The sequence below is a fragment of the Ambystoma mexicanum genome, chromosome 2p (assembly GCF_040938575.1).
Source record: "Ambystoma mexicanum isolate Mex_15411 chromosome 2p, UKY_AmexF1_1, whole genome shotgun sequence".
Taxonomy (NCBI): domain Eukaryota; kingdom Metazoa; phylum Chordata; class Amphibia; order Caudata; family Ambystomatidae; genus Ambystoma; species Ambystoma mexicanum.
The window spans coordinates 1,228,712,973-1,228,738,749 of record NC_090923.1 but is presented as its reverse complement, the minus strand read 5'-3'; the positions used below and the strand labels follow the sequence as shown (position 1 = coordinate 1,228,738,749).

At 46.4% G+C, this 25,777-nt stretch overlaps 1 protein-coding gene across 1 annotated transcript in view; it reads left to right on the top strand.

The window, feature by feature from the left end:
- The window catches only part of RADIL (Rap associating with DIL domain), a 781,529-nt gene that overhangs the window by 112,687 nt on the left and 643,065 nt on the right, over positions 1 to 25,777 (top strand). The window contains exon 2 of the mRNA XM_069645514.1: positions 15,565 to 15,674. Coding sequence (XP_069501615.1) covers positions 15,565 to 15,674 — 110 coding nt within the window. The remainder of the gene's footprint in view (positions 1 to 15,564; positions 15,675 to 25,777) is intronic.

Sequence of the window (25,777 nt, the reverse complement as noted above, 5' to 3'; positions counted from 1 at the left end):
ATCCATGTTTTCTTTTCGTTCACGACAGTACATGCAAGGAACTAGTCACATGTTCTGAGTTTAGTCAAATTACTTTTTCTATTTTTTGAAAGTTATTGAAATACTTATCCGCATGTGAATAACATGTATAGTTCCAAGAACCAAAACGGACCTTGCATTGAACCTTTTATGTGTCATTTAATGTTTTAACACATTGGTATTCATAGAGAATTGTTGATCTTTACTTTTCAGAACTTTCCATAATGCCTGCCTGTTCCATTGGCGGTTGCCCTTCGAAGACCCATAACAAATCTGAAGGTACTATAATGCATGTTTTCCCTAAGACAATAGATCAGATAAGAAAATGGGTCCGATATTGCGGATATCCAGCCTCTGAGATAGAAAGTAGAGTCCTAGAAGTCTTTGCGGACAAGAGGGGTGATCGATACCGCATCTGCAGCAGGCACTTTAGCCCAGACATGTACTCCACATCATTGCTAATAAGGACGAAAACACCGCGAGCGAGGCGAAAATTGCTCTCAACCGCTATTCCCACTCTATTCGTCCACATCCCTCCACTGGTGAGTCAAGTTTACGTATTTATCTCTCGGCATTGCGGTAGTGTGTAGCATTAGCTAACAATAATTTCCCCATTTATGTATCCACTCAATATGAAGGCTGAAGATTCTCCATCCGTGTCGTTATTGCAGTCATCAGCCACTTCAAGCGCCTATCGGGTAATCTTACTTAGCTATTCTGACACTGACTTGTTTTAGGCATGTAAATCAATAGTTTTAATTGATCGTGTAATTATTTTACCTAATGGTACACCACAGTACTCGTCCTCTAGTCTTTGTTTTCAGTTATAATTATTGTTATCCAAAATAATGCAAGTACTGTCTTTCAGGGAGATGCTGAGGAGTCCAACGCATTGACGACAACCGTAGATGTCACTCAGATGCTCGAGGTACGTTTCCGGACAGTTCCATCGATGGAGATCATCAGATCTTGCATTCTTGTAGCGTGATTGTTACACACAATGTTTCTTTCGTTTTTAGCCATTGGTATGTCCTTCTGTCGTCGCCCTCCTATGTGTCTTCTTTTTTCAATATTGTGTTCATTACTAATGAAAGTCCTATGTTTCAGGGAGTCGATGGAGCATTAGTCCAAGAGGAAGGGGGAGCATGCAGTTACGGGTCGGCGCAACAGCTTGCAGAAGTGTGCACCGCAGTTACAGCGTCCCTTGATGTTCTTATGCATTTCGAGGTATGGATACTGACAGATCAATCATGCGAGATCAAATGACGTGATTACATCCGCTATACTTCCTTCTTTATTAACGCAAGTACTATGTTTCAGGGAGCTGACGGAGCTTCTTCAACAAGAACATCACCCCTAGTAGTTGATGCAGATCTCTGGGTGGTGACACTTCCAACGATGGAGCAAATCGAATCATATTTAGATATCCATTATTTATTTTAGACAACTGATCATTTGTGCAGGTCTATTTAGATGAGCCGTTGACGCCTGCAGAAAGTTTATGTTCTTTTAAACAAAATAGAAAACCATACTAATGCAATTACTGTGTTTCAGGGAGTTGCTGAAGCGTCATCTTCAATAATATCATCAATGGAAGTCTATGCGGAGCCCGAGGTATGGATCTTGACAGTTCAATCTAACTAGATCAACAATGCGTGAACTATTGTCGTTTGAATGTTCTACACAATGCGTTCATTCGTGTTTTGCTATTGAGATGTACGTATGGGTATTGGTCCCCAAGTACATTTTGTGTTTTCAATATTATTATACATACTAATGAAAGTTCTATGTTTCAGCGAGTCGATGGAGCCTCAGTGAGTGATGGATGTGCTTATCATGAAAGTATAGTCGTTGCAGCGCGAGAGGAAGTGGAGACATGCACACACGAGTCGGAGCAACAGCGTCCAGATGTTGAAGTTCGAGGAAAGAAAGTTTCAAAGAAAAGAAAGCAAAAGAAGGTTAGTGTCCTGTTCACTATATTATGTTGTCTTTCACTGTCAATAGTTCAATACTGTAAGTTGTGTTTAAACTGAACATCCCTTTTCTAATCTGTCCTCTAGTTGCGAGTGGGTGTAAGAACTAGATCTACACAGACAGTGAAGCGAACGAGAGATGTTGCTTGTCAAACCTTTTGGCAGGGACTTGAGACTGGAGATGCATCGTGCCAATGGGAAGAATATGAAGTGATTGACAACGGAGCTATACCACCACCAGCCATTGATAGTGAATGTCCTCCTGGTAGTTTGGATGCAGTCGTAGATCAATTCACAGAATCCACACCCGCAAAAAATAAGAGCACGCGAAAGTTGAAGACATTGTTTTTTTCTCCCATCTCCGGACAAGGAACAGATGTTGCAATGGAAGAGAATGAAGTGGACGACAATGAAACACCATCAATATCACTCAGCATAGCGGAAGACGATATCAGAGATTGTACCTTTCATGCGAGTGACATGTCCTCAACGTTACAGGCCGAACCAGCTGGGATGCAGAGTGACAGTATAAGGAAAGAGGCCAAATTCATTGTATTCGATAGCTGTTTGATGGATATTATTATGATGATGAAATGTGGGCATTGGGTTGGTGGGGAAGTATGTGGGGAGCCATTGATTAATGTGACTCGTGCAATTCGAGGCACTAACCTTAAAATACATGCCACCTGTACACAATATCATCCGTTCGCATGGTCTGCACAACCCATGCTGGGGCAACTGCCAGCAGGCAATCTACTTTGTGCAGCGGCCGCACTTTTTAGTGGTTCAAGTTTTAAAAAGTTACAGTATTTCTTTCAGTTTGTGGGAATCCATTTCATTGCGAAAAGTCAGTTCTACAAATACCAAACCGATTATCTATTTCCAGCCATCAGCGAAGCTTGGAGAATGGAAAAAATGTCAATGGAAAGTACATTCGCGGGCAAACGCTTCAGGCTAGCCGGTGATGGACAATGCGACAGTCCAGGATTTTCAGCCAAGTACTGCACCTACCACTTTCAGGACATGGAAAGTAAGAAAATTGTGAGTTCGGTGGTCGTGCAGGTGTCACAAAGTACATCCTCAGTGGCCATGGAGAAAGTTGGCTTTGTAGCATCATTGCAAGAACTACAATCGCGGGGAATGGTGATCGACCTGATAGCCACGGACAGACACGTTTCAATTGCCAAGACAATGAGAGAACAGTACAAAAATATAAATCACCAATTTGACGTATGGCATCTTGCAAAAACAATCAATAAAAAATTGTCGGCTGCAGGAAAAAAAAAAGATATGCAAGGTATTTCACAGTGGTCCAAGTCAATCAGCAACCATCTTTGGTGGAGCTCAAAAACATGTGAAGGGTCGTTGGAAATTCTACTGGAAAAATGGCGGTCAGTAATGTTGCACTGTAGCAACGTACATCAATGGTCGACAAATGAGCATTTCCACAAATGTGAACATGGCCATTTGTCCACAGAGGAGGCACGGAAGAAGAAGTGGTTGATTCCTTCATCACCCACTCACAAGGCCATTGAAAAGATTGTATTTGATAAAACTATAACAAGAGATTTGAGGGGACTCACGGAATTCTGCCACACAGGAGATTTGGAGGTGTTCCACAATATGTGCCTAAAGTACAGGCCCAAAAGATTGCATTTTGGCATGGAAGGCATGATAAATCGGACTCTTCTAGCGGTCTTGGCACATAACCATAATGTTGGCCGTCAACAAAGTAGGACGACCGGAACTTTAGGGACGCTTCGCTACAATAAGGCCTTCACTAAAAGAAGTAAACAATGGGTGATCAAACCAGTGTTTGAGGATATGCAATATGAGTTTATTGAGAGACTTATCGTAGATGTCCTCGATAGGCACATACATGGAGTGGTGAATGAACCTATGCAGGGGACAACTGCATTGCCACCCAACATTGCCTCTGTTCCATGTCCACCTAAAGCAGAGCTCATTGAGAAATACACATCACGGTTTAAATGATTGTAATTCGATTGTCTGTTCTCTCGAGTCTCCTCATGTTGCAGGCCCATTGCAATTAAACCAAACAGTAATATAAATCATTTTTACAAAAATTATAGAATGTTTCCGTATTACAAACACATGGCCGACCCATAGGGACAATAAAAAAAAAGGCACGCAGACAAGATGCCCTTACACTAACTGGAGCTAACTAGAAATGTGTGCTCGCTCAAAGTGAAGGTCAGCTGCTTTGATGTTTTGCTCGGGTGGCGGAACGGCCCACGACCCAATATAAGGTTCTATTGTGATTTGACCTTGACAGGCCGGGACCATCCTGAAAGACTAAGAAAAGATAATGAATAAAATTTCAGAAACGAAACGATGAGCCACGTTCATTAGAAGAAGTAACGTCGGCAAAGAAGGAGTGGTGTTTCGGGTCTGCCCTACACAGAGACACAATGGAAAATGCAAATATAATGTAAGTAACTTTTGATGAGTTTATACCGCAATTTCATTACTATACAGTGGCTTTAAAGACGGGTTCAGTTGTACTTGTTCGTTCTATGTGGCATAGTGTTTTCTACCGCGCACTATCTGGAGGAGAACCATCTTCTTTTACTGAAGCACCTCAAAACCTTCCTCTTTGCTTCTGCTTTCTCTCTCCCTCTCCCCTGCTACAACTGGTCCACTGTCTGCGACCTCGGTCCTGGGCCCTTCCACTCTCCACCTGCACTGCCTCCCTGTCAACCCCTGCACTGGGGGACTGTCTCAGTATCCTACAGCCCCCCCTTCCCAGCACTTGTTCTGCACTTACCTTGCACTTGCCACCAGCTGGCCCTATTTATTTATTATTTTATGCTACTTACCTTGTACTCCACTCCCCCCCCTCCATGCCTCGCCACGCCTTTAAACACTTGTGTACACCCAGTAGCGCTGTCCTCGCTATGAAATGAATAATTTTAATAAGGATCTGATGGTGAGACTAATTTCATTTTTTATGTTTTTAGGTACATCATTCACTACTGTCTGTGTCACGAGTACCAGACACCGGCGGACGGCTTCTACAGCCGCCAGTTGCTTCTCCGCGTGAACAACGTTACCACCCTGACCATTTTATGGGACGATCGCCAAGTACAAGTATGCCCTTACGCGGTACTAACGGTTAGATGCAACATACCTACCGTTGTGGTGGCCTAGTGCCTCGTTGTTGGAACAGCCATGCGATTATCAGTGCGACAGAAGAGCTTATTTTTATCGTAAACCAACACCCTGTGTACTGCACACGAACATCGCTTCCCTCAAGACGAACTAATTTGGATCGAGAGCAAATAAAAATGCAAATCGCTGAATATTCTCTAAACATTTGATGTCCAATAAACGTACTTTGCCAAATGTACAATCTTGCCGTTTGCTTTTAAACCACGGTTTCACATTCTGAATTGTGGTGCTGTATTGTGAGATGCTCTAAGACCCTGTGTACAGCAAAGGACCATCGCGTTCCTCAATACGAACTTTTTGGAACATGAGCAAATAAAAATGCAAATCGCTGAATATTCTCTAAACATTTGATGTCAAATAAATGTACTTTACCACATTTACAATCTTGCGGTTTGATTTCAAAGTACAGTTTCATATTCCGAATTGTGGTGCGCTGTATTGTGAGCTGATCTGTGTTGATTTCCGGGGTCTGTGTGGAGTCGCGTAGAAGACGCCTGGGCGCGTTTGCCTACGCAGCACAGTCACGTCACGGATAGAGGCGGGGAATATGAATGTTTTGATAAAGTCTGTTTCAGGGGCGGGGGATTTGATTTAGTGCCGCAAAGGCAGGTGAGCCAGGTCGATGCGGCGGAATGATAGGATTATCACAAAATGGAGGCTGATTTCGAGTGCGATAATGGGCGAAAAGTCGGGTAAGGTCCATAGGAAAGTTTCCTACGATCTACCGATTTATGCTTACAAACACATGGCCGACCCGTAGGGACAATAAAAAAAAAGTCCCGGAACTATCCTTTAAATAGCTTTTAAAAGAGGGAAATGCTGCTGTCTAAGGAGTGAAAACTATTTCTGGTAAACAAGGAAATAGTAAGATGGCGCACATTTAATTGGGCCCGCAATCGTCATGCTATTGGAAGGCATTCATTAGTTTGGCTTCCTCATACATCAAATAGATAGGGGTGTCTACGCTTAATACATGGTTGGATCGATCGGCCAGCTCCTACGCCCATGTAGGCTGGGCAACGAGGAGATACAAGGTGCAATGGGATAACAGTAGTGTTCGGAGAGTGGAGATCTTTGTTGCGAGTTTTCCTTAATATGTTCCCATGGGGATTTACCTCCCTTACTGCCACTTGCAATCCGGCAGTAATTCCACCGGACCGAGTGACAGTAACAGTAAATCCGTTTGCCGATATCCTGAGTAATAGCAATTCTAATCATGGCAATTTTATAGTAGGACAACAGTAGATAATTAAGCAATTAACCCCTACGGGTGAGGGCATTAGCGGGTCTGGTAATACCTGAGGACGAACGTTTAGGGGATTATGTCATTTGGGCCTGTAACTGAGCCCAGGGGAATTACCTGACCTGGTCATCCATCAGGGTTTATTGCTTAACAATATCCTGGTAAGAAGATTGGAATTAGGATGCAGGGCTTCTGGGCACCATGAGCCAGGGTAGCCAGGAATTCTCATGCGTGTCTGGACTCCATCATTTGCCCTGCCGCTTCCACCTCCCCCGCTCCACCACCGTTACCCAACACTTAACTTTTCCCTGCATTGCGTGTGTTCACCAGAAGCGCCTTCCTCCTTTCGCTGCTGCCGTGTATCCGCCATCCTCTGCAGCTCTGCCTCCGTTGCCGCAGAAATGAAGAGTAGACTTCATTCCCTCAACAGCCAAAAGAATGAAGTCCATTCTTCATTTCCATGCCATGGAGGCAGAGCTGCTGGGGACAGCCATGGAGAAGGTGTACCAATGACCACCTAGCACTGGGTGCTAATAGCCTTATTGCTCTCAGCTGAGAGTAATATGCCCTCTTATGTGTCCCTCTGCCCTCTGTCTGAATCCTTGCTTCGCTCAGGCCCAAAGGTTGGGCTTCGGGCACATAAGAGCCCTTATTGCCCCCAAGTGCGAACAATATTGCTGAACTAGTGCCATTCAGGATTGATGGCATTAACATTGAAGTCTCTAAGGAAGTAAAAACACTAGACATCTAAATTGACTCGTTGCTCACTCTGACGAGACAAGTCAACGCCAAAGCTTCGGCAGCGGCCTACATATATAAGCTCATTACCGCCTGCAAACCCTTCCTCTCCCCAACTAGCTGTATCACCCTAGCCAGAGCCCTCATCCTATCCAGATTGGATTATTGCTCTCTGCATGGGGACCAACAAACGTGACCTAAAGAAATTACAGTTAGTTCAAAATAATGCACTGAGAGCTGCTCGGAATAACCTGAAGAAGAATCCAATCAGCGAAACTAGACGCTCTGTCCGTTGCTTACCAGAACAAGACTGCACCTTTTTCAAAACACTATCTTGGATACATCAATGCATCTCACAAACTGCCCCCAAATACCTTGCGAATACATTCGCACTTAACAAACCCAACAGACCTACGCGCAGTGCGTACAAACACACCTACTCACAATTCCCAAATACAAACTCCAGAAAGCTGGGGGTTACAGCTTCTCAGTGTTCGCTGCCAAACACTGGAATACTCTCCTAACAGATCTAAGAACAGAGCCCTCATACTGGACTTTCCGAAATAATCAGAAAACACAGCTATCCACACTAGCACTTGACGTCTAACGTCGATAACTCAGCCGACACACAGACCATTGTAAATAACTGTTCATTCTCTTTTGTACGTAACATTACCTAGTTTCTGTAAATTATGTATTCTATGACCCAATGTAAGTTAACTGTCTGTGTGCTTCACAATGACAATTCAAAATATGTATGTAAGTGCTATACTATGAATGTATGTAAATGCCAAGATTTCCAGCGCCCCGGTGCCCTAAGGTTTAGGAGCGCTTTACAAATACCAAAATAAAATAAATAAATAAAATAGTGGGACTCGAAGACAACAATATGATGCAAACAAAGTAGAATGGAAAAAAGCCAGACTGATAGATGGAACAAAATAATGCAAGAGAGAAAAAGAAAAAGCAACCAAGGAAGAGGGCAGAAAAAGAAAGAAGCAATGGAAGAAAGCTAAAAAGAAAGATATGAGAAAATAGAACAGATATAATGAAATGAAAATTGCAGCGTGAGCTCCATTATGGAGGAGGAGAGTGGGAGGAAACATTGATTGCAGTAGTTGGGCAAGCACTTAGGCAAGCATTCCCCACCCTTGTGTTTGAGGTGCCCGGGACATGAGCAGGATGAGCTAATGGTGCCCGCTGACGTGGCCCCTCCAACCCGCCTCCCCCCTTTTCTTGCCATAAGAAACATTTTAAGAAGAAGAGCAGTGAGGCTGGAAACTTGGTGAAACAAGGAAGAGAGGAAGAAATAAAGAAGCAAAGCAAGAGCAAAATAGTGGACTGACATCAGCCTATAATCAAATAATGTTAAATAATAGGAACAACAGAAGGAGAATAGTAGTAAGAAAAGTGTAAAGAAAGAGAAAAATACATTAAGAGCAAAAAAGGAACCTAAACTTGAAATGAAAAGTATGGGATGGATGCAAGAGGATACAGAAAAAAAAGAAAAAGGAACGCATACATGGGAGAAAGACAGAGTATGACAAGCAATAGAAAGGGCAATGGAAAGTGTCAGAAAGAAAACAGGAAGGTGTGCATGAAAAAGGCTGAGGTGGGAAAGAGAGAAGAAGGGGGGAGGGGAGGGAGAGCATGCAGAGAAAGCGAGGCTGTATGAGGGGCAGAGGGACTCATGCTGAAGCCGTGCAAGGCCCAGCAACAAAAAATGCAAAGATCGACATCATGTTCTGAAATAAAGGCCCCATTCACGGTGACCCTAAGGCGATGCCAGTGTGTGCATAAAGGGGGACTCTGACCTACCCCCGTACCCCCCACCCCATATCTGCAGTGTAGAGGCGGCTCATGGGGGGGGGGGGGTGCCAGGAGCTCGCCTGGGAAGTGTTCCCACATTCAGAAGCTAAGTGGAGACCTGTCTCCTCTGGGCTTCCTCTTGAAGAAGGCTCATGCATGTGTCACTTACGCCCATCCATCTTGTTGATTGATTGATGATTTGATGCGAATCCGCAGACGAAAATAAAACGAATGAGATATTTGTTCGAATTTCGGCTGAATGAAAAATTCGAACAGTCGAAGATTTCGAATAAATGTCCCATTCGGTGCCATTATAGTGAACAAGGGGAGCAGGGGTTACTGGGGTGTCCCCCCCACCCTTGTTCACTACAATAGCATCAGGGTTGCAAGGGTGTCCCTCGCTCTGTAAAAAAGCAAGTTAAAAAAATCTTTTTTTTTTAAAAAGTACGACCCTGCAGCGCCGGTTCCCATGCATGTAAGTGAAGGGAACCGACGTCGCAGAGGGATGGAGGAGTCGGCGCCACACAGTAAAGTGCGCCACCAAAAGGTAAACAAGGGGGTGGAGCGGTGCTGGTTACCAGAAATGTCAGTGGGAGAAATAACCATAAGTCATTTTCGTTCAAATGACTCATTTATTTCTCCCTCAGACAATTCTGATTCAATTAAACCCTGGACATCCGGATTGATGTGCTGTCCATATCTTTCAATGCGTGCCTCTTTTGTGTATGGTGCCCTGAAGATGCCTTTGTTGGCCTTGGCCACTACAGAAATCAAATAAAGATAAGGAGAGACGTCCATAAGGTCTATGAAGCCAGAACCTTCTGAAAGAAGCAGGGTTGTATGAAAAAAAATCAAAGCCTCATTGTTCCCCTTGAGTGCACCATTGTTAACGGAAGGCCCCGCAAGCCACTGACCAAGTGTCAGTATTCGTCTACAATCCAAAACGTACCGTCGTAGTAGATCTTCTAGCAGTGGCTAGTGCAGAGATGCACACTTTGCTTTAACTGTTAAACAAAGACAGTACACATACATTTGTATTCATTTTATGAGGGTACAGGGTGTTTCACTCACAAACGCTTTACCCCCCTTTTTTTCAGATCCGCCAGAGTTCCAGGGGACCACTCTGGTGGTGATAGTGTGCAGTATAAATATCCTTTAACATTAACACTACACGAGTAATTAACAGTCAACGAAGCAATGCTGAACCAGATGTGTGATGTTAGTGGGAAAGGATGCCAGCTACTGACCAGTGGAGGGTATAGCAAGCAAAGACAGGACAGGCACCATGTAGACTGTCATCCATGGAGACTGGCTAACTACAAGGTCCATAAGACCTCGAGCAGGACATTGGGTTTGAATTCATGTTTGGAGATGGCGGGGATGGCTATAATGAAGTGGAGGATGGAGTGATCAGTGTGGGGGGGGGTCAATAATGAGATTAGATGTAAGGAGGGGAGGCAGACAAGGACAAGAGAGGTACTTTGCGAGGGAGTGGGGAGTTTGTGAAGTGAGGTAATAAGGTGAGAAAGTGGTCAAAAAGGAGAGTGTTGAGCTCAGGTCGATGAGTGGTGGAGATGATGGGGAGGTCCGCGGCTCACATGTAATTGGGGCTTTGGTGGGAAGGGAGTCAAGGAGGATGTCCAGGTTGGAGAAGGAGTAAAGAGAGCCAAGGGGCCACCTAATTATGAGCATGGTGAGAGGGGCGGGCGGTAGCAGTGGGTGGCATTGAATTCAAAGGAGAGGCTTAGAAAGTTGGAGGGCGGCAAAGGGCAGAGGGATGGGCTTTATCGATAACTTGGCAAAACCCACCACCTCTTTTCGAAGAGCAAGAGGGGTGAGAAAAGGTTGCAGGAGGAGGAGTGAGCCTATTCTCAGTGACACCCATTGCTGCCAGAAGGGGGCTTGATGGGAATCAAAGTGTTCAGTGATGAGGGAGGTTCTATTACAGATCAATTGAGCATTCCAGAGCCCAGGAATAAGGGTAGTGGGGGTGGGGGAGGATAGAGTACTGGAGGGGAGGAGAGGAAGATAGATGGGATCAGAGAAAGTAGGTCACCCCAGAGACCTATCGTGGCTAGGGTGAACGGCAAGGACACACAAGGTAGAGGTGGAGAATGAGAAGGAAGGGATGGGGAGACATGCAAGTAAGAGAGAGTCCATAGAAGAGTGAGGCAGGTAAGGAGAGAGAGTAGCAACAGTGAGGGAGTGACAGATGCATTTTAAGAGGGGGATTATGGGGTAAAAACTAAGGGAATGTGAAGTAGGCCAGAGGAATTTGTGCGACAAGGAAGAGAAATAACAGGGCACCAAGCGGTAGGTGGGATGAAGTTGGGAGATAATGTAAGAAGTGGGCGTGAGAGAACAGAATATCAGTGTAAGGGATCGAAGCAGAATGGCGATCAACATGCACTTTAACATGATATCATAAAAGGCACTGGTCTGTAGGTGACTAAGATGCAGCTTTCCAAAATTCAATGAAAAGCACAGGGGCTGAGAGCCTAACCTGCAGTGTCAAACTTTGGACCATTATTATTGGCTGCAACTACTTGTTTTAAGGGAGGACCTTATTATTCATTATTATTATTATTATTAGGGTATTTAATGAGCACAAACCTAGCTTCTGGAAGCAATGGAGCACTGTACGATCAAAGGGGGAAGAACATAGTGACGGGAGCAGAGCTAACAGGAGAGGGAGGGAAATTGGCAGCACGGGATCTCCAAGCAACCAGCGGAGGAAACAGTGGGGAGCAGATCACCCAGTCTCAGGTGGGGTGGAGAGTTGAGGGTGGGTGGATCTAGGTGTTAGAGAGGAGCCAGTCCTTGAAGAGGAGGGTCTTGAACTGCTTCCTGAGCTGTAAAAGCTAGGGTGTGAGTCTGATGTTGACGAGGAGAAGATTCCAGAGTTTTGAGGCAATGACAGAGAAGGCCTGTCTTCTGGTTCTTTACTTCCTGCAAAAGCAGATTTCAAGTTTGTGCATCTCCTTACTTCTGGTGGATCGTATGCCTCTGGAGATGCTCAGTTTCTCAGTGAGGTAGCATGGGGGATTTCAGGGTGACCACCTCGTAGATGATGCAGCAGGATTTGAAGATGATACCAGCTAGCAGTGTGAGCTAGGGCAGTTCGATGAGGGTCGGGGATGTGGTTGAATTTGCATAGTCCTTTGATGAGTCGTGCTGCAGCATGCAAGACACAGCTCAGGGGTGCCAGGGTAATCTCCATAAGGCCTTGAAAAAAGAGCATTGCCCCCATCCATTTGGGAGAGGACCAAGGTTTGGATACCAGATCTGAAGTTGTGTTCTGGGATAACGGGCTTGATTTTCTGCAGTTGGAACCAAGCAGTGTGTGTCTTCCTTGCTCTTTGCTGGTTGAATGAGAGGTGCCTGTCGTTGTTGAACCCAAGGGACGTAGCACAGGTGGCCAGCTGGGGTGTGAAGCCCTTGAGGTTCAGAGCAGATAGCCAGGTCTGGATGTCAGAGTGTTTGTCAGCAGTAGGAATTCAGTCTTGGAGGGGTTGTTGGTCAGCAGTAGGAATTCAGCCTTGGAGGGTTTGAGCTTCAGGTAAGCACTCGGCATCCACGACTGGATCAATCTGAGGCAGGCCTTGAGCCTGTGGATGGCTTTGATAGAGGATATCTTGAGGTAGAACTGTGTGTCATCTGGGTCTTGGTGGATGTAGATGTTGTGTGGAGTGAGGAGGGTTCTGAGTGGTTCCATGTAAAGACTGAAGATCATGGGGTAGAGGATGGATCCTTGCAGGAGTCTACGGGTGATGGGTAGAGTTGGTGATGTGGAGGAATCCATTTGTACAAACTGGTGGTGATTGGCAAGATAGGATTTGAGCCAGCTGGGGATGGTCTCGCTGAGCCCCATTTGGCGATGTAGATTATGGTAGTCTACTGTTTCAAATGCTACTAAGAGGTCAAGAAGAACAAGGAGGCAAAGATGGCCATCATCAAGGATTTTAAGGGCATTGTCAATCATCTTTATGTTAGCCGTCTCTGTGCTGCATCTGGGTCTGAAGCCAGTTTGGTATGACTGAAGGAGGTTGTTAAGCATCAAGGCGTTGGAGGAGTTATGTGGCTACTGCTTTCTCCAGGATCTTACTTTGGGCATAATTTTAGGTAGATACTGTTGGTTAAGTGATTGGAGTAAGCTGTGTTCAAAGAAGGATGTCAGAGGAGCAGGTCTGAAATAAACAACAGGTCCTGGGTTGGGCAACATACGTCACCCATGGGAGTCATTGAATTATTTTCAGAATGGAAAAAGTATCTTTCTTAAACAGAGAAATTATATGTTACTGGGTTTTGTGCCACACTCTGTTGTTATTACCAATGGATCTGAAAGAGAGGCTTGTTTGGTTAGTACGGATAGCGGAAAAGGATAAGAGGGCTTTACTGTTGTGTTGGTGCATGCAGGTCAGAAGATCATGAGCTCAGCAGTCAGAGTGCATTTTGGGTAATGATGGGCAAGCCGGGGAGGCCCAGGTCTAAAATGGGGTTCTGGCCTTGCCCTCCTTTCGGGTGTGTGCCTGCCCAAAGCAGGGTCCAGTCAAGAGCCTTACCTGCTCCTCGCATCACTTGTGACCCAGATACAAAGTGTAAAAAAAAATAAGATTGCTTCCCTGACACGAGGGCACACATGGGAGTGCTGCTGCCTGTCTTCCTCTCGAGCCCCTGCTCTACTCATTGATTGGCTTGGGCAGGACAGGGAGTCTTTAGCTTTTCCTATTGCATGGCATTGGGGGTGCAGAGCGGCAACTTTAAAGTGGGTTACTTGGTAACTGGTTCAGCGGTTTCCACTCCCGCCACCGTGGCCCCACCCCATTCGCAGTGCCTCCAGCTACATTTAGCTCTTTCTCTCTTACCCACACCACCATCAACACATGCACCCACTTCACGCAGAGTTCTGCAGCCCGATTTCTCTCCCCATTCCGTGCCACCAGCTCCATTTCTCTCTCTTCCCCTTACCCACATCACCATCAACAAATCCCCCTACTTCCCCATAATTTAGCAGCCTCTTTCTCTCTCTCCCTTACCCGTGCCACCACCCTCAATTCTTCACCCACCTTCCACTGAGAGCCTTCTGGCTCTGTCTTGTCTTGGTTTCGTTCTCATCTATCTAATCGCACTTACTTGGTAAAATAGGCTGGCATCTCTTCTAACAATTTACTTCTTTCTCACAGAGTCTCTCAGGGCTCAGATTTGGGACCATTACTCTTTTCTCTCTCTACTTCACCCTTGGCGGCTATTATCTCATCCTTTGGTATCTCTCACCACTTCTATGCAGATAATACCCAACCTTTTCTGTGTTTTTCCTCTTTTATGTCTTCTGTTCATGACAATCTTGCTTCCTTTCAGCCATCCAAATTTGAATGTTTTATCACTTTCTTGTTTTGAATTTTTCTAAAACTGAAGTTATTTTTTCCCACGCTAATAAATTTCCATCTCCCCTTCTTTTTTTCTCTTTTCCTCCATTTTTTCTTCCCTTTGCTGATTCTGCTCAGAATCTTGGTCTTTGTGCTGACTCTGACTTAACTTTCTCAAATCATAGCTTTACTATATCACGCTGTTGTCGCTATCACCTTTTCAGTATTCAGAAAGCTCGACATTTTCCTACGTTTGTTAATTTTTTCATGTCTATTTTACTGTTCCACTTTACTCTGTGGCTTGTCGTGTCTCGTTTGGTTCCACTGAAATCTGTTTTCAATGCTTCTGTTCGCCTGCTATATTTACTTTCTCCTCGAGACTCCATTCTTTCATTACTCCTCTTCCCTGTGCCAACACCCACAGAATACCAGAGCTCTCCGTGCCCCACAAGTACCACCACCCAATCTTTTTCAAGGCCCTTTTCTCTGCCCCAAACCCTTTTCTCTACCCCCTATCCCAGACCCTTTTATGTGCCCCACCCCAGCCCTTTTTTCTGCCCCCAGTCCCGGTTTTGCATGGCCATTTCCCTGCTTCTGTGCTCGTTGGGTGTAAGAGCCAGGCTGGGCCCCTGCTTCGGCCCTATACATGAGATTCCTGCCCCCCCCTCTTATTTTAGGTATCTGTATCCAGAGGAGAGCCTTGTAGGCCACCGTGGGAGGTTTTGTGTCTCAGGAGCGTTTTGCGCAAGTTGGTTGGAGAAATGCAGGGTTCTGCTGGTCTCAGTGTGTGTGTGTGTGTGTGTGTGGAGAGCGGGTGTTCAACTGCCCTTGTGTCGTGCGAGGGTGCCGTAGTATAATATGCAGCGTAAAGTTAAGCTTGTTCGTGAGCAGTCAATAGTTGCACAGGTGTCATATTTGGCATGTGGAAAAACAGAACGCTGGGGCAGGCGCCTGTCCTTGATACGGCTGCTACTCATGTAAACACCAACATTAAGGTGGCTTTGTGTGGCCACGGGCCACCTGGCGCGTGGAGCTTCATGGCAGCTCTGCCAGCACAGCGTGGACGTTGCCATTTATCAGCAGCAGAGAGAGAGCGAGAGAGAGCGCGATAACAGGAACCGAGAGAGGGTCGCGGGCCTACACTAATGCATGCGGCGCTGCTGCGTCTCGCGTAATCGGAGCTCTAACAAAGCCACGCGCTCTGTTGTCTTTCTCGCCCTCACAGCGGAAGGCCCTGTATCGAGTGACAATGGACGGCTCGCGGGGAGAGGTCCGGCGGAGGACGAGAGGCGACGGCCGCACGGAGAGATACCACCGCCAATGAAGGATGCAGAGGTAAGGAGAAGGGAGCCCCCTTCCGAACACCCCTGCCCTCCCCCCCACCACTCTCCTGGAGACTGGCCGAACCTCCCGCGCGTTTTGTGGCCCCGGATAGCGCAGCGTTGAAACAAAGCAAGCACGCGTGTTATCTGGCAGCAGGGCGCGTCGCATCCAATTGCCATTGAGGTTTAACAGATGCGCCATTAGAATGGAATGGAGAGCGAGGCAAGCACGTGTGACAGGCGCGTGTACACGGAGTCAAGCAGTGTTAGGTGCTGTGTGACTGTGCTCTCCAGCAAAGAAATGGGTAAAGAGCACCCTTTCCATGCTCGGGCGTCGGGCCCTCATACACACGCCGTTCATAGTTACCGTTGGAGGGTGATGGCGCAGTGACTTCACGTGCACATTAACTGCCGCCCCGCCTCCCTGTGATTGTCAGCACGCGCCAGGCCCACAGGGAGCAAGAATGGGTATGTGGCTAAGGTGAACTGAGGGGAACTGGCTGCAGAGCAGATTAGATTGCCCAGAAGGAATGCTGCATGTTTTTAGAAGCCCCTGCAAATGATAACGGTAATAGGTTTCGGACGGTTGGCTTTGTGAGAAATTATTTGCATCAATCAGGATGGCTGCCATTCTTCACCATCACTTAAAGTTAAGTCGGAACGCAAATAAGTGGAAAGGTGGCACTCAGTACACTCATGCGTTTGTTATACTTTGGCGTTGATTCATGGAATTTTTTGCATGTGGCAAGTGACTTTGCACTGTCAAAAAACACCCTGATTCATGGAACATTGCAAAGTTTCTTTTTGCCGTGCAAAGTCACTTTGCACTGCAAAAATACACCTTGCACTGTTCCATGAATCAGGGTTTGTTGGCAATGCAAATACACTTTTCACCAGTGAAAAGTAACTTTGAACCGTGCAAAACGTTGCATGAATCAGGCCCAAATGGGCCAGATTCTCACTTGCGCCAAAAATAAGAGCAGCCCAATTCACAAAGGGCATCTGAATGTGCGCATCTAAGATGTTAGAGGTGCACAATCAGGTGCCCATTTAGACCCTTTTAAGCATTTGCGCATATCAAGGGGTGTTGCTAAGAAATGGGTCACTTTCCCTTGCGCCTGGTGGGCACAGGCGCAGGGGGATGCGCAACTCCTGGCAGAGTCATTTCTCACCCTGTCATGCATTTTTCTTTAAGCGTGATAACCGTGGTTTAAACCTGTCATGATTCCTGCCCCTCATGTCCCCCAGCTCTCCAAGATGTCAGGCTGGAGCCAGGCCACAATCACCTACATGGCCCTCAAGAGCCTCTCCAGCCCTCCAAAGACCCACTTGGAGTCAGACTTGGCGCTTGTGGCACCAGACTCACTCACTCCCATAGGATAACATTGGGGATTGGACTTGTAGTGCATTGATGGGGACAAGATGGATGCCCCCACATATTTCGGTTCCCAGAACTGCATGTGCGGTCTAGTCTTTTGGGTGTGGTTCAGCCCAGAGACACCTGGGATACCCAGAGACTATTTAAGCCACACCCAGGCTGAGAAACATGCTTTGCGTTTTCTGCACCTGCAGCGTGACATTCACCGTGTTGGGATCTGTCTCCAGTAGGCCTGCATCTTTCTTCTGCGCTCAGCTCCTGCAAGAACAAGAACACCGTTAGGAACAGCCTTACCTTGCAGCGCTTCTGCCCATCATTCATCGCTCCTTCTGTTCTGCGGGCATCTTCGGCGGTGTCATTCCCATCCCGGCACGCCGCTTCCTAAGGAAAAGGGAAAAGAACAGAGAAAAGGCATTAGTAAGCACTCTGCAAATCTTCGCTTATTTTTAAATAATGTACGAGCTTCAAACGCTTACCTGAATCCCAGCCGCTCTGGGGGAACTCTGTCTCCGGAACTTCTCATCCATCTGCAAGAGGGAAAAGGCACTCCAGGTTAGCATGGAAATGTCTAGACATCTAGAGGCGCCGCATACAGCTCTTACCCACCACATTTGTTCTTCATAACCGGCATCCACGCTGAAAACGTCACAGCACCTAAAAGACACAGAAAAAGAACTCAGTTCAATACTAATATTAAAGTGGTGCTTCGCGCTCTCACTCACCTTCAGCGCTACTCATCTCAACAGCACGCCGCCATCCCCGGACGCCGGCCATCATCTAAGAAAGGAAAGGAACGAAGTTAGAGAACTGTTCAAAAGACTCATTATACTTACCTGTCGGACTCTTGCAAGTGAAGTAACTAGGCAGCAACGAGCCCGCATCATTCAACGCGCCCCTGCGCTGAAAGCAGGACGGAGAGACACTATCCAAGAAAACAAGGTGAACTGTGGATCAAAGGGAAGGGTTGGACCCCGGGGAAGAAGGGGTTCAAGCTCACAGAGACAATAGGGAGTTAAACTCTACCAATCCTGTGTTTCAGGCCCAATCTCCAGTCGAATTGCCTCCAGGGAAGGGTTTGAGGTCGTAAGAGGTCAGAACAGGCTGCGTGACGTCCCTGTGGATACCAGGTGAGCGTTACAAAACCACAGCTGCCCCACTGGCATTTCTATCTCTCAAGCAAGGAAATAAATGCTTTTTTTTTGGGCTGATACTTCACAGTGGCCTTCCCTTAAAGGTTGCACTGTGGGTGCTGGGAGTCTGGCAAACAGTAGCACACTCCCAACGCTAATGTATTCAAGGGGCTAACCAGCACACCATTTGCTCTACAGCTCAACCTGCACTGCTCACCTTTGCGCATTTCCTAAAATGAGGCATCTAAAAATGGCACCTCCTCATTGTTTTGAGAGTTTTTTCCCCCAAGGCCTTTTCTGGGGCAAAGCATTCTGAATTTCATTTGTTGTATGTAGGAAAGAGTTCAAATATCCCCATGCTTACAAGCGCATCCTGCCTGGATATCACACAGTCTGTGTCCTTGATGCCCTTGTACAGGACGTGCAACCCCCTTCCCTAGACTCCCTGTGACCTTTTTGTATAATGCTGTGGGCAATGGGCAGGCCGCACCATCCCCTTATCCTCCCTGGCCGTCTGTCACTTGAACTGGGCTTGAAGTGAGTCTGGACAGGGAGGAGCCAGGCTCACCATTGTGGAGGTGGCGGGGGACAGTTTAGAAAAGTGTTTTAAAAGCAGGTCATGAGTGGGGAAATGAGTGACACACTACCCAATGCCACTTCGGGTGCCAGCATGCTCGCTATCAGTTGCGCCTTTGCTTTTTGATCTCTGGCTTCAGCAACCATCCTAACACATAAGCTGTCTCTTGGCTCCTGAAGAATTGTGGAAAAAACGGAAGCCAAGCTGTCAGAGTTGATAAAAAAGGACACCTTCTCAAAGTGATGTGAGAGGTCTCCAGGTCCCAGTTTAGCAAGCAAACCTGTATCAATATCTCACCAGGCACTGGATGAATTGCCTACAGGTTAAACAGAGATAGCTGCAGTAGGTGCATTAGCCCATTGAGCTGTTAACCTCTGCCTTTCCTCTGTCACTAGGAGGATGCATATCTGTTATGCCATCCTTTGGCCCATTAGATCCATCGTTCACCACTATTCAGGTGATATTAATTTCACAAAGATATGCTAATCACTGTGTGGTGTGAGCCATCTTAAAGCTGAGCAGAGAAGTCTTTAGCTTCATCACGGGGGGAGGGGTATATTGATAGGGACAGGGCAGGATTCTCTTCTCTGTCACAATCTTTTTACTGCTGCCTGTTAACAAATGTTTAAACCTAAACACTCTGCTCTCACAGGATCTTGTTGTAGTCCGTTTTGTGATTGGAGCCCCTGGGCTGAGGGTCACAGCAGAGTGCTGCCTCCTGCCTGCAGCTTTCGCAATTTGGGAGGGCTTCAGCACTCCCAAACCAGTGGCTGGCGCCGGGACTGGATCATAGACAGGCACCGACAGGTTGGCCTATGCCACCCCTCTCACTAGCCCCAGTACCTTCTTGGGCCCACAGCTGGGAGTGTCATGAGAGAAATGATGGCAGGGGATAACTTAACACATAGGGCATTCAACTCTCTAAGGGTGCTCATTTGTGTGTTGGGCCTGTTCACTTGTGTACAGGAGACGGCCACATCTGTATGTGCTGCCACTGTCCTTGAATGGCCTTGCTTATGCTGCCCTCAATCTTTCCTGAGTCCTAAGGATATCAGTAATTTCAGAGTAATGGCTGGCACAATGCCTCCCACCCTCCAATCCTATACATGTCATTCTCAAAGGGTGTCTAGGCACTGGGCATGCGCACAGCCCTGCACACACAGAGATTCCTGCTCAGAGACCTGGCTTCCCCGCTCAACACGTTCCCATCCCAAATTCAGAGAGTTTGGTACAGGAATCATTACTCTCTGAAATGCTGAAGCCATTCAGCGCCATGATGCCCTCGGGCCATAGTTTGAGCTTTATAAGTACTAAATAAATAAATAATTCTAGACTTACGCCTAAAGCATGATGCAGTCCGAATGAGGACATAGGGTTCATGTTTACAAACGGCGCCAGGTCCACGGGTGCTCTCTAACCCCCCCCCCCCGCCCCACGGGTAAAGCAATCTGCGCTATGCATTAATAGACTTTCAATGGCACTTCAATAAAATCTAGCCAACAGCGCCCTCCCCTCAACCCCCATACCCCTTGAAGAAAATTCATAAGTTGTCTCCCCTGGTTACAAAAACTTAACTATCATGGCGAGTGTAGGGGACAGTGAAATGAGCACCAAACCCAGTGTACATTATGTTCAGCATGCAAACCTTTCATCATATACGTATTTGTCAAATATACAGATCTGTGGTCATTCCTGGGTGCCCAAAAGGCTCTACAATTATAGCCAGGAACAATTGTAATATTTCTATAACTACAATATACACTGGAAATGATCATTGGAAATTAACATTGTCAAATTCCAGACAATTGCCCCTAATGTAATGCTTTGCTGACACCAAGCAAAACTTCAGGGAGAGCACCTGTGCTTTCCTGTGCTTTGACGTTTCACAGGGCAAAGTGTGAACCCCGAGCTGGGAAGGCTGATTTGCGTGGGATGTTTGGCAATCTTATTGAGTACCGCTTCTCGCCTCAAACTTCATGAAGTCCTGGCCCTCAATACGTCCAAAAATGAGGAGTGCAGGTACTGATGACCGAACAGAGCCGCCTCATTTAAAGCACAGAGTAATCGTAAGCCAGTCCATACGCTAAGTGGATGGCAGCAAAGAGATGACACAACAGTGGAAGAAGAGTAAGAGTCGGTACCGCCAACTTAAAGACTAAGGGCCCGATTCATGCAATATTTGTCCGGTTCAAAGTGACTTTGCACTGGCGACACAGTACTTACCCTGAATTATGGAACTGTGCAAAATGTATTTTTGCCGTGCAAAGTCCAGGCACCGTCATTTTGTACTTCAAAAATGACTGCGCTGATTTTACACAGACATTGCACTGCAGGTATACACTTTCACGGTTCCATGGGTTTGTGTCAGCAGTGCAAAGTCACTTTTCAGCAGTGCAAATTTATTTTGAACTGGGCAAATATTCCATGAATCGAGCCCCATGTCGAAACTGTAGGGCTCAACTAGTGGCGAAATGGCTACAAAGTAGTGTGGGAGCCCCTCTACTGAGAATGAACATGGGTCAAATACCCTGTTCTATGGAATTTCTTCCACTCAGGAGGGTCTACAACCAAGCTTTAGCTCACTGAGCTAAATGTGGTTGTAGTCCCTCCTGAGTGTATTTGACCCATTTTCATTCTCAGTAGAGGGGCTCCCGCACTCCGTTGTAACTTTGTAAAACTTGTGGTTTCACCCTGAGTAGCTATGGGTAATCCAGACGTGGACCCCTTACTCACTGTTTCTAAGAGAGGCTCAGCTTCATGTCACTGAGGAGGCCCGACTATGCCGAAACACGTGTCTGGGGTTGCTGATGGTACTCTTGTTCAGAGGAGATTTGCCAGGCATTTCGGTGATGGACTGCCCAAGTGGGCGGGACCAGACTGATATGCAAATGGATATTTCTCCTCTGTGAAGGGTGCAGTGACCTAAAACGTGGCTGTAGTCCCGCGAGAGTGGAAGAAATTCCATAGAATAGGTGTTTTTACCCAAGTTCGCTCTCAGTAGAGGAGCTTTCACACTCCTTTATAGTGGCAAAATGGTCATACTTCATCTGAGCAGAGCATGATGCATGCCTTCAGCTTCAAGTCATGCCAGCAACCTTCTGGCTGCATGAATGCACTGTGTAAACGTTTTGGGGGATTTCGCTATAGCTCACTGAAGCACTGCTGAAAAATCTAAACACAGAAATAAATAAATACATAAATAATACAGGCCATGATTGCCATGCTGGGATTCACGCCTCTGCTCATGCCTTCTGGCGTATTTTTTGTATTTTATTTGTCATTTACATAGTGCCTTACGCCAAAGTCCTGAACACAAACACAGTACAATATAATAAATAGCAGAATATTAAATTCTCCACTTAGGACTGGAGAAGGTAAATTTTAAGAGAAGTGCAAAATAGAGAGTAGGAAACAAGGGAACGAAGAGAACGTGGGAGAGAGTTCCAAAGATAAGGAGCAAGTAGTGAACAAGAGCATAACCGTGACTGGGCACAGGGAGGTCGAGGAACTGTTAAATGACAATGGGCTTGAGACCGTAAGATACGTGAGGGAATGTAAAACGACACAAAACATGAAAGATACAAGGGTGCAAGTCCATAAAGGGCTTTCAATATGACACAGAGAAAATTGAATTTGAAACGTGAATGAAAAGATAGCCATCCAAGGGAAGAAAGTGATGAAGGAATAGAGTCTCGAGGAGAAAGTAAAAATAACAGGCAAACAGAAGCATTGAAAACAGATTTCAGTGGAACCAAACAAGACACAGGCAAGCCACAGAGTAAAGTGGAGCAGTAAAATAGATATGAAAAAATTAACAAACGTAAGAAAATGTCGAGCTTTCCGAATACTAAAAAGGTGATGGCGACAAGAGCGAGATATAATCAAGATAAGATTTGAGAAAGTTAAGTCAGAGTCAGCACAAAGACCAAGATTCCAAGCAGAATCCGCAAAAGGAAGAAAAGATGGAGGAAAAGAGACAAAAGAAGGGGAGATGGACATTTATTAGCATGGGAAAAAAAGAACTTCAGTTTTAGAAAAATTCAAAACAAGAAAGTGATAAGACATCCAAATTTGAATGGCTGAAAGACAGGAAGCAAGATTGTCATGAATAGAAGACATAAAAGTGGAAAAACACAGAAAAGGTTGGGTATTATCTGCATAGAAGTGTTGAGAGATACCAAAGACTGAGATAATAGCCGCCAAGGGCGAAGTAAAGCGAGAAAAGAGTAATGGTCCCCAATCTGAGCCCTGAGAGACTCTGTGAGAAAGAGGTAAATTGTTAGAAGAGATCCCAGCCTATTTTACCGAGTAAGTGCGATTAGATGGATGAGAACGAAACCAAGACAAGACAGAGCCAGAAAAACCGAAAGAGGAAAGAGAACCCAAAAGTAAAATGTGATCCACCGTGTTGTGGATCACAAACCGAAAGAAGAGCAGTTTCTGTAGAATGAAGAGGACAGAAACCTGACTGGAAACGAGGAAGGATAGCATTTTCTGTAACGAAGGAACCTGCACTCAGAGATCCCTCTGCGTGCCATTCTGTGCAAACACTTAGTGCTGAAGTCAAATAAGTATCGAACTGACCCGTAAGTGCAATTCGCTGATCCTTGAGTGTGTATTGCTCTTCCGTGAGTGTATATTGCTGACCCAGGAGTGTATGGCGCTGACCCATGAGTGAATATCGCTGACCCCTGAGTGCATAGCGCTGACCCCTGAGTGTACAGCGCTGACTCTTGAGTTTATAGCGCTGAACTTTGAGTGTAAAGCGCTGACCCTTGAGTGTATAGCGGCGTCCCTTGAGTCCACAGCACTGACGGTGAGTGTATAGTGCTGACCCGTGAGTGTATAGCGCTGACCTGTGAGTGTATTGCTCCGTCCCTTGAGTGTATAGCGCCATGAGTGTATAGCGATGACCCATGAGTGTATAGCGATGACCCTTCAGTGTATAGCGCCGTCCCTTGAGTTTACAGCGCCGTCCCTTGAGTGTGTAGCACTGACCCGTGAGTGTCCACGTGAATCGAAGATATAGAAACATCCCGTCACGCCCTGTCAAGTTTCAATATGTTCTGGAACACAGGCTGTTCCGTATAACCTCGTGGGCCTGGCCTCTGTTTGCAAAGTGATGCAATCCCGCCCTCTCGGAGCCTGTGGCTGATACAGTGGACAGAAGAATGGGGCGCGATTGTTTGCATGAAGGCCACCAGAGAAAATGTGATACTGTGTTGTGTTGTGTTTGACTTTCGGTCAGGGTTGCCGCGTTAGCGCAGTGGCCAGTCGCCACATTACTGTCAGGCAGCCAAGGGCCGGCCGGCCTGCATGAAAACAAAGAAATAAGCAGTCTCCATTAAAACATTGACAGCAGACATTTTCAGATGTTGCTCTCTCCATTAAACAGCAGATTTTAATTAACTTTGAGGGCCGACGGAGAAACCATTAACATATTTTTTGCGGAACAACAAAAAAATGCAATTATAAACTGTTGATTCTACACAGCCCAAATCCTTGCTGCTTGCTTAACGATGTAAAATGAAAATCTGGGCCGGTGGCACGAATTGCACCACGCAGAATATTTAAAAAAAAAATTAAAATGTGTTGTTTGTTTACATCATGTCATGATGCTGCCCGCAGGTGTGTTTCCCCGTTCACTAGCAGAGAATGCATTAAGCTCAGCCAAGCCTCATCAGCGAGGTGAATGCGCCTGTCCTACTGATATGCACATGGATATTGCTTCTCTGTGAAGGGTGCAGTGAGCTAAAACGTGGTTGTAGACTCTCCTGAGTGGGAGAAGTTCCATAGAACTGGTTATTTGAATCATGTTCGTTCTCAGTAGAGGGGCTCCACACTCTTGTGAAATATCTCAATTTTGTATTCCACATTTTCCTTGTGCTTTTTCGTTCCTCCTCTCTTTTGCCATGGGGTTGTGCAATGATAAAGGGGATTCTAGACACACTCCTGTTTTTCTGTTTACTGCTCTGAAAACTTCTGAATATGTAAGTGGGTATAGAGATAGTGAGAATGGCGACATGGGCTTCCCCTCTTAAGGTCCTGTGGATAGTTCTAGCTTGTGGGAGATCAGGGTAGCGTTTCCTATAAATAGTTCAGTTCCTGGAACGGTTTCCATTCTGTACAACCACCAGAAGCTGCCTGAGCCCCTGCAGACCAACCCTTTGATGGCCTTAGTGTTGTAGCGCATGCTGCTCGCCTGTGCCGCTTCCATTCTGGGCCTGCACTAATCTGCCCATCTCTGTCCCTTTGCACAAAGCTAATGTGTTCCGGGTCAATCAGGGGGTTTCCCTCAGCCTACTTACTGCCTGGCCCACCATGAGCTAGGAGTCACCTTTCATGGGGCAAGACTATGTTTTGGAAAGGGCCTTTCCTCTAGATGGCAACATTCTTCCCCTCTTGGACCAACTCTGAGAAGGGATCTAAAGTGGTCTCCCAGTGATCCGCTCTCATTTTCAAATTCACCTGGGTAACAGCAAGCCCCCAGAATGCCCCTACCGACTAAGCTACATAACATTACATTGAGCAAGGCCTGTTTCATTATCCTACCTATTAGTGATAACTGCATTGAAAACTCGAACACTTGTTAACCCCTTTCCCACCTGGCGTCTTTCCTTACACATGCTGTCTCCAAGAAGCCCCTTGACAGCTGGCAAAGCACTGCACTAGCCCTCACCAGCTGCCTCCTCCTCTGTGCACCCCAGGAACATGCGTGCAATGACACCCCCTATGCTGCCGCACGTCGCCAGCGTCTCCACGCACCCAGATAGGCTGGGATATTGCGGCTTGCCACCAAACCTTCGATGTGCATCCCTGACACCGGGGGTGTTGCAAGGTCTGAAAAAGATCTGGGGCTACGCTGATGTCGGGATTGTTGGGACTCGGGGCTTGCTAGCCTTTTGGTTAAAGCGCCTCAGCTTCTATCCGGTGCTACAACCAAAAGACCCAGGGCTATAGCGCCCTCAGTCCCCCGTAGCAACGCCTCTGCCTGACACCCCTGGGTTCTTATAGCTTTAGAACCATATGGT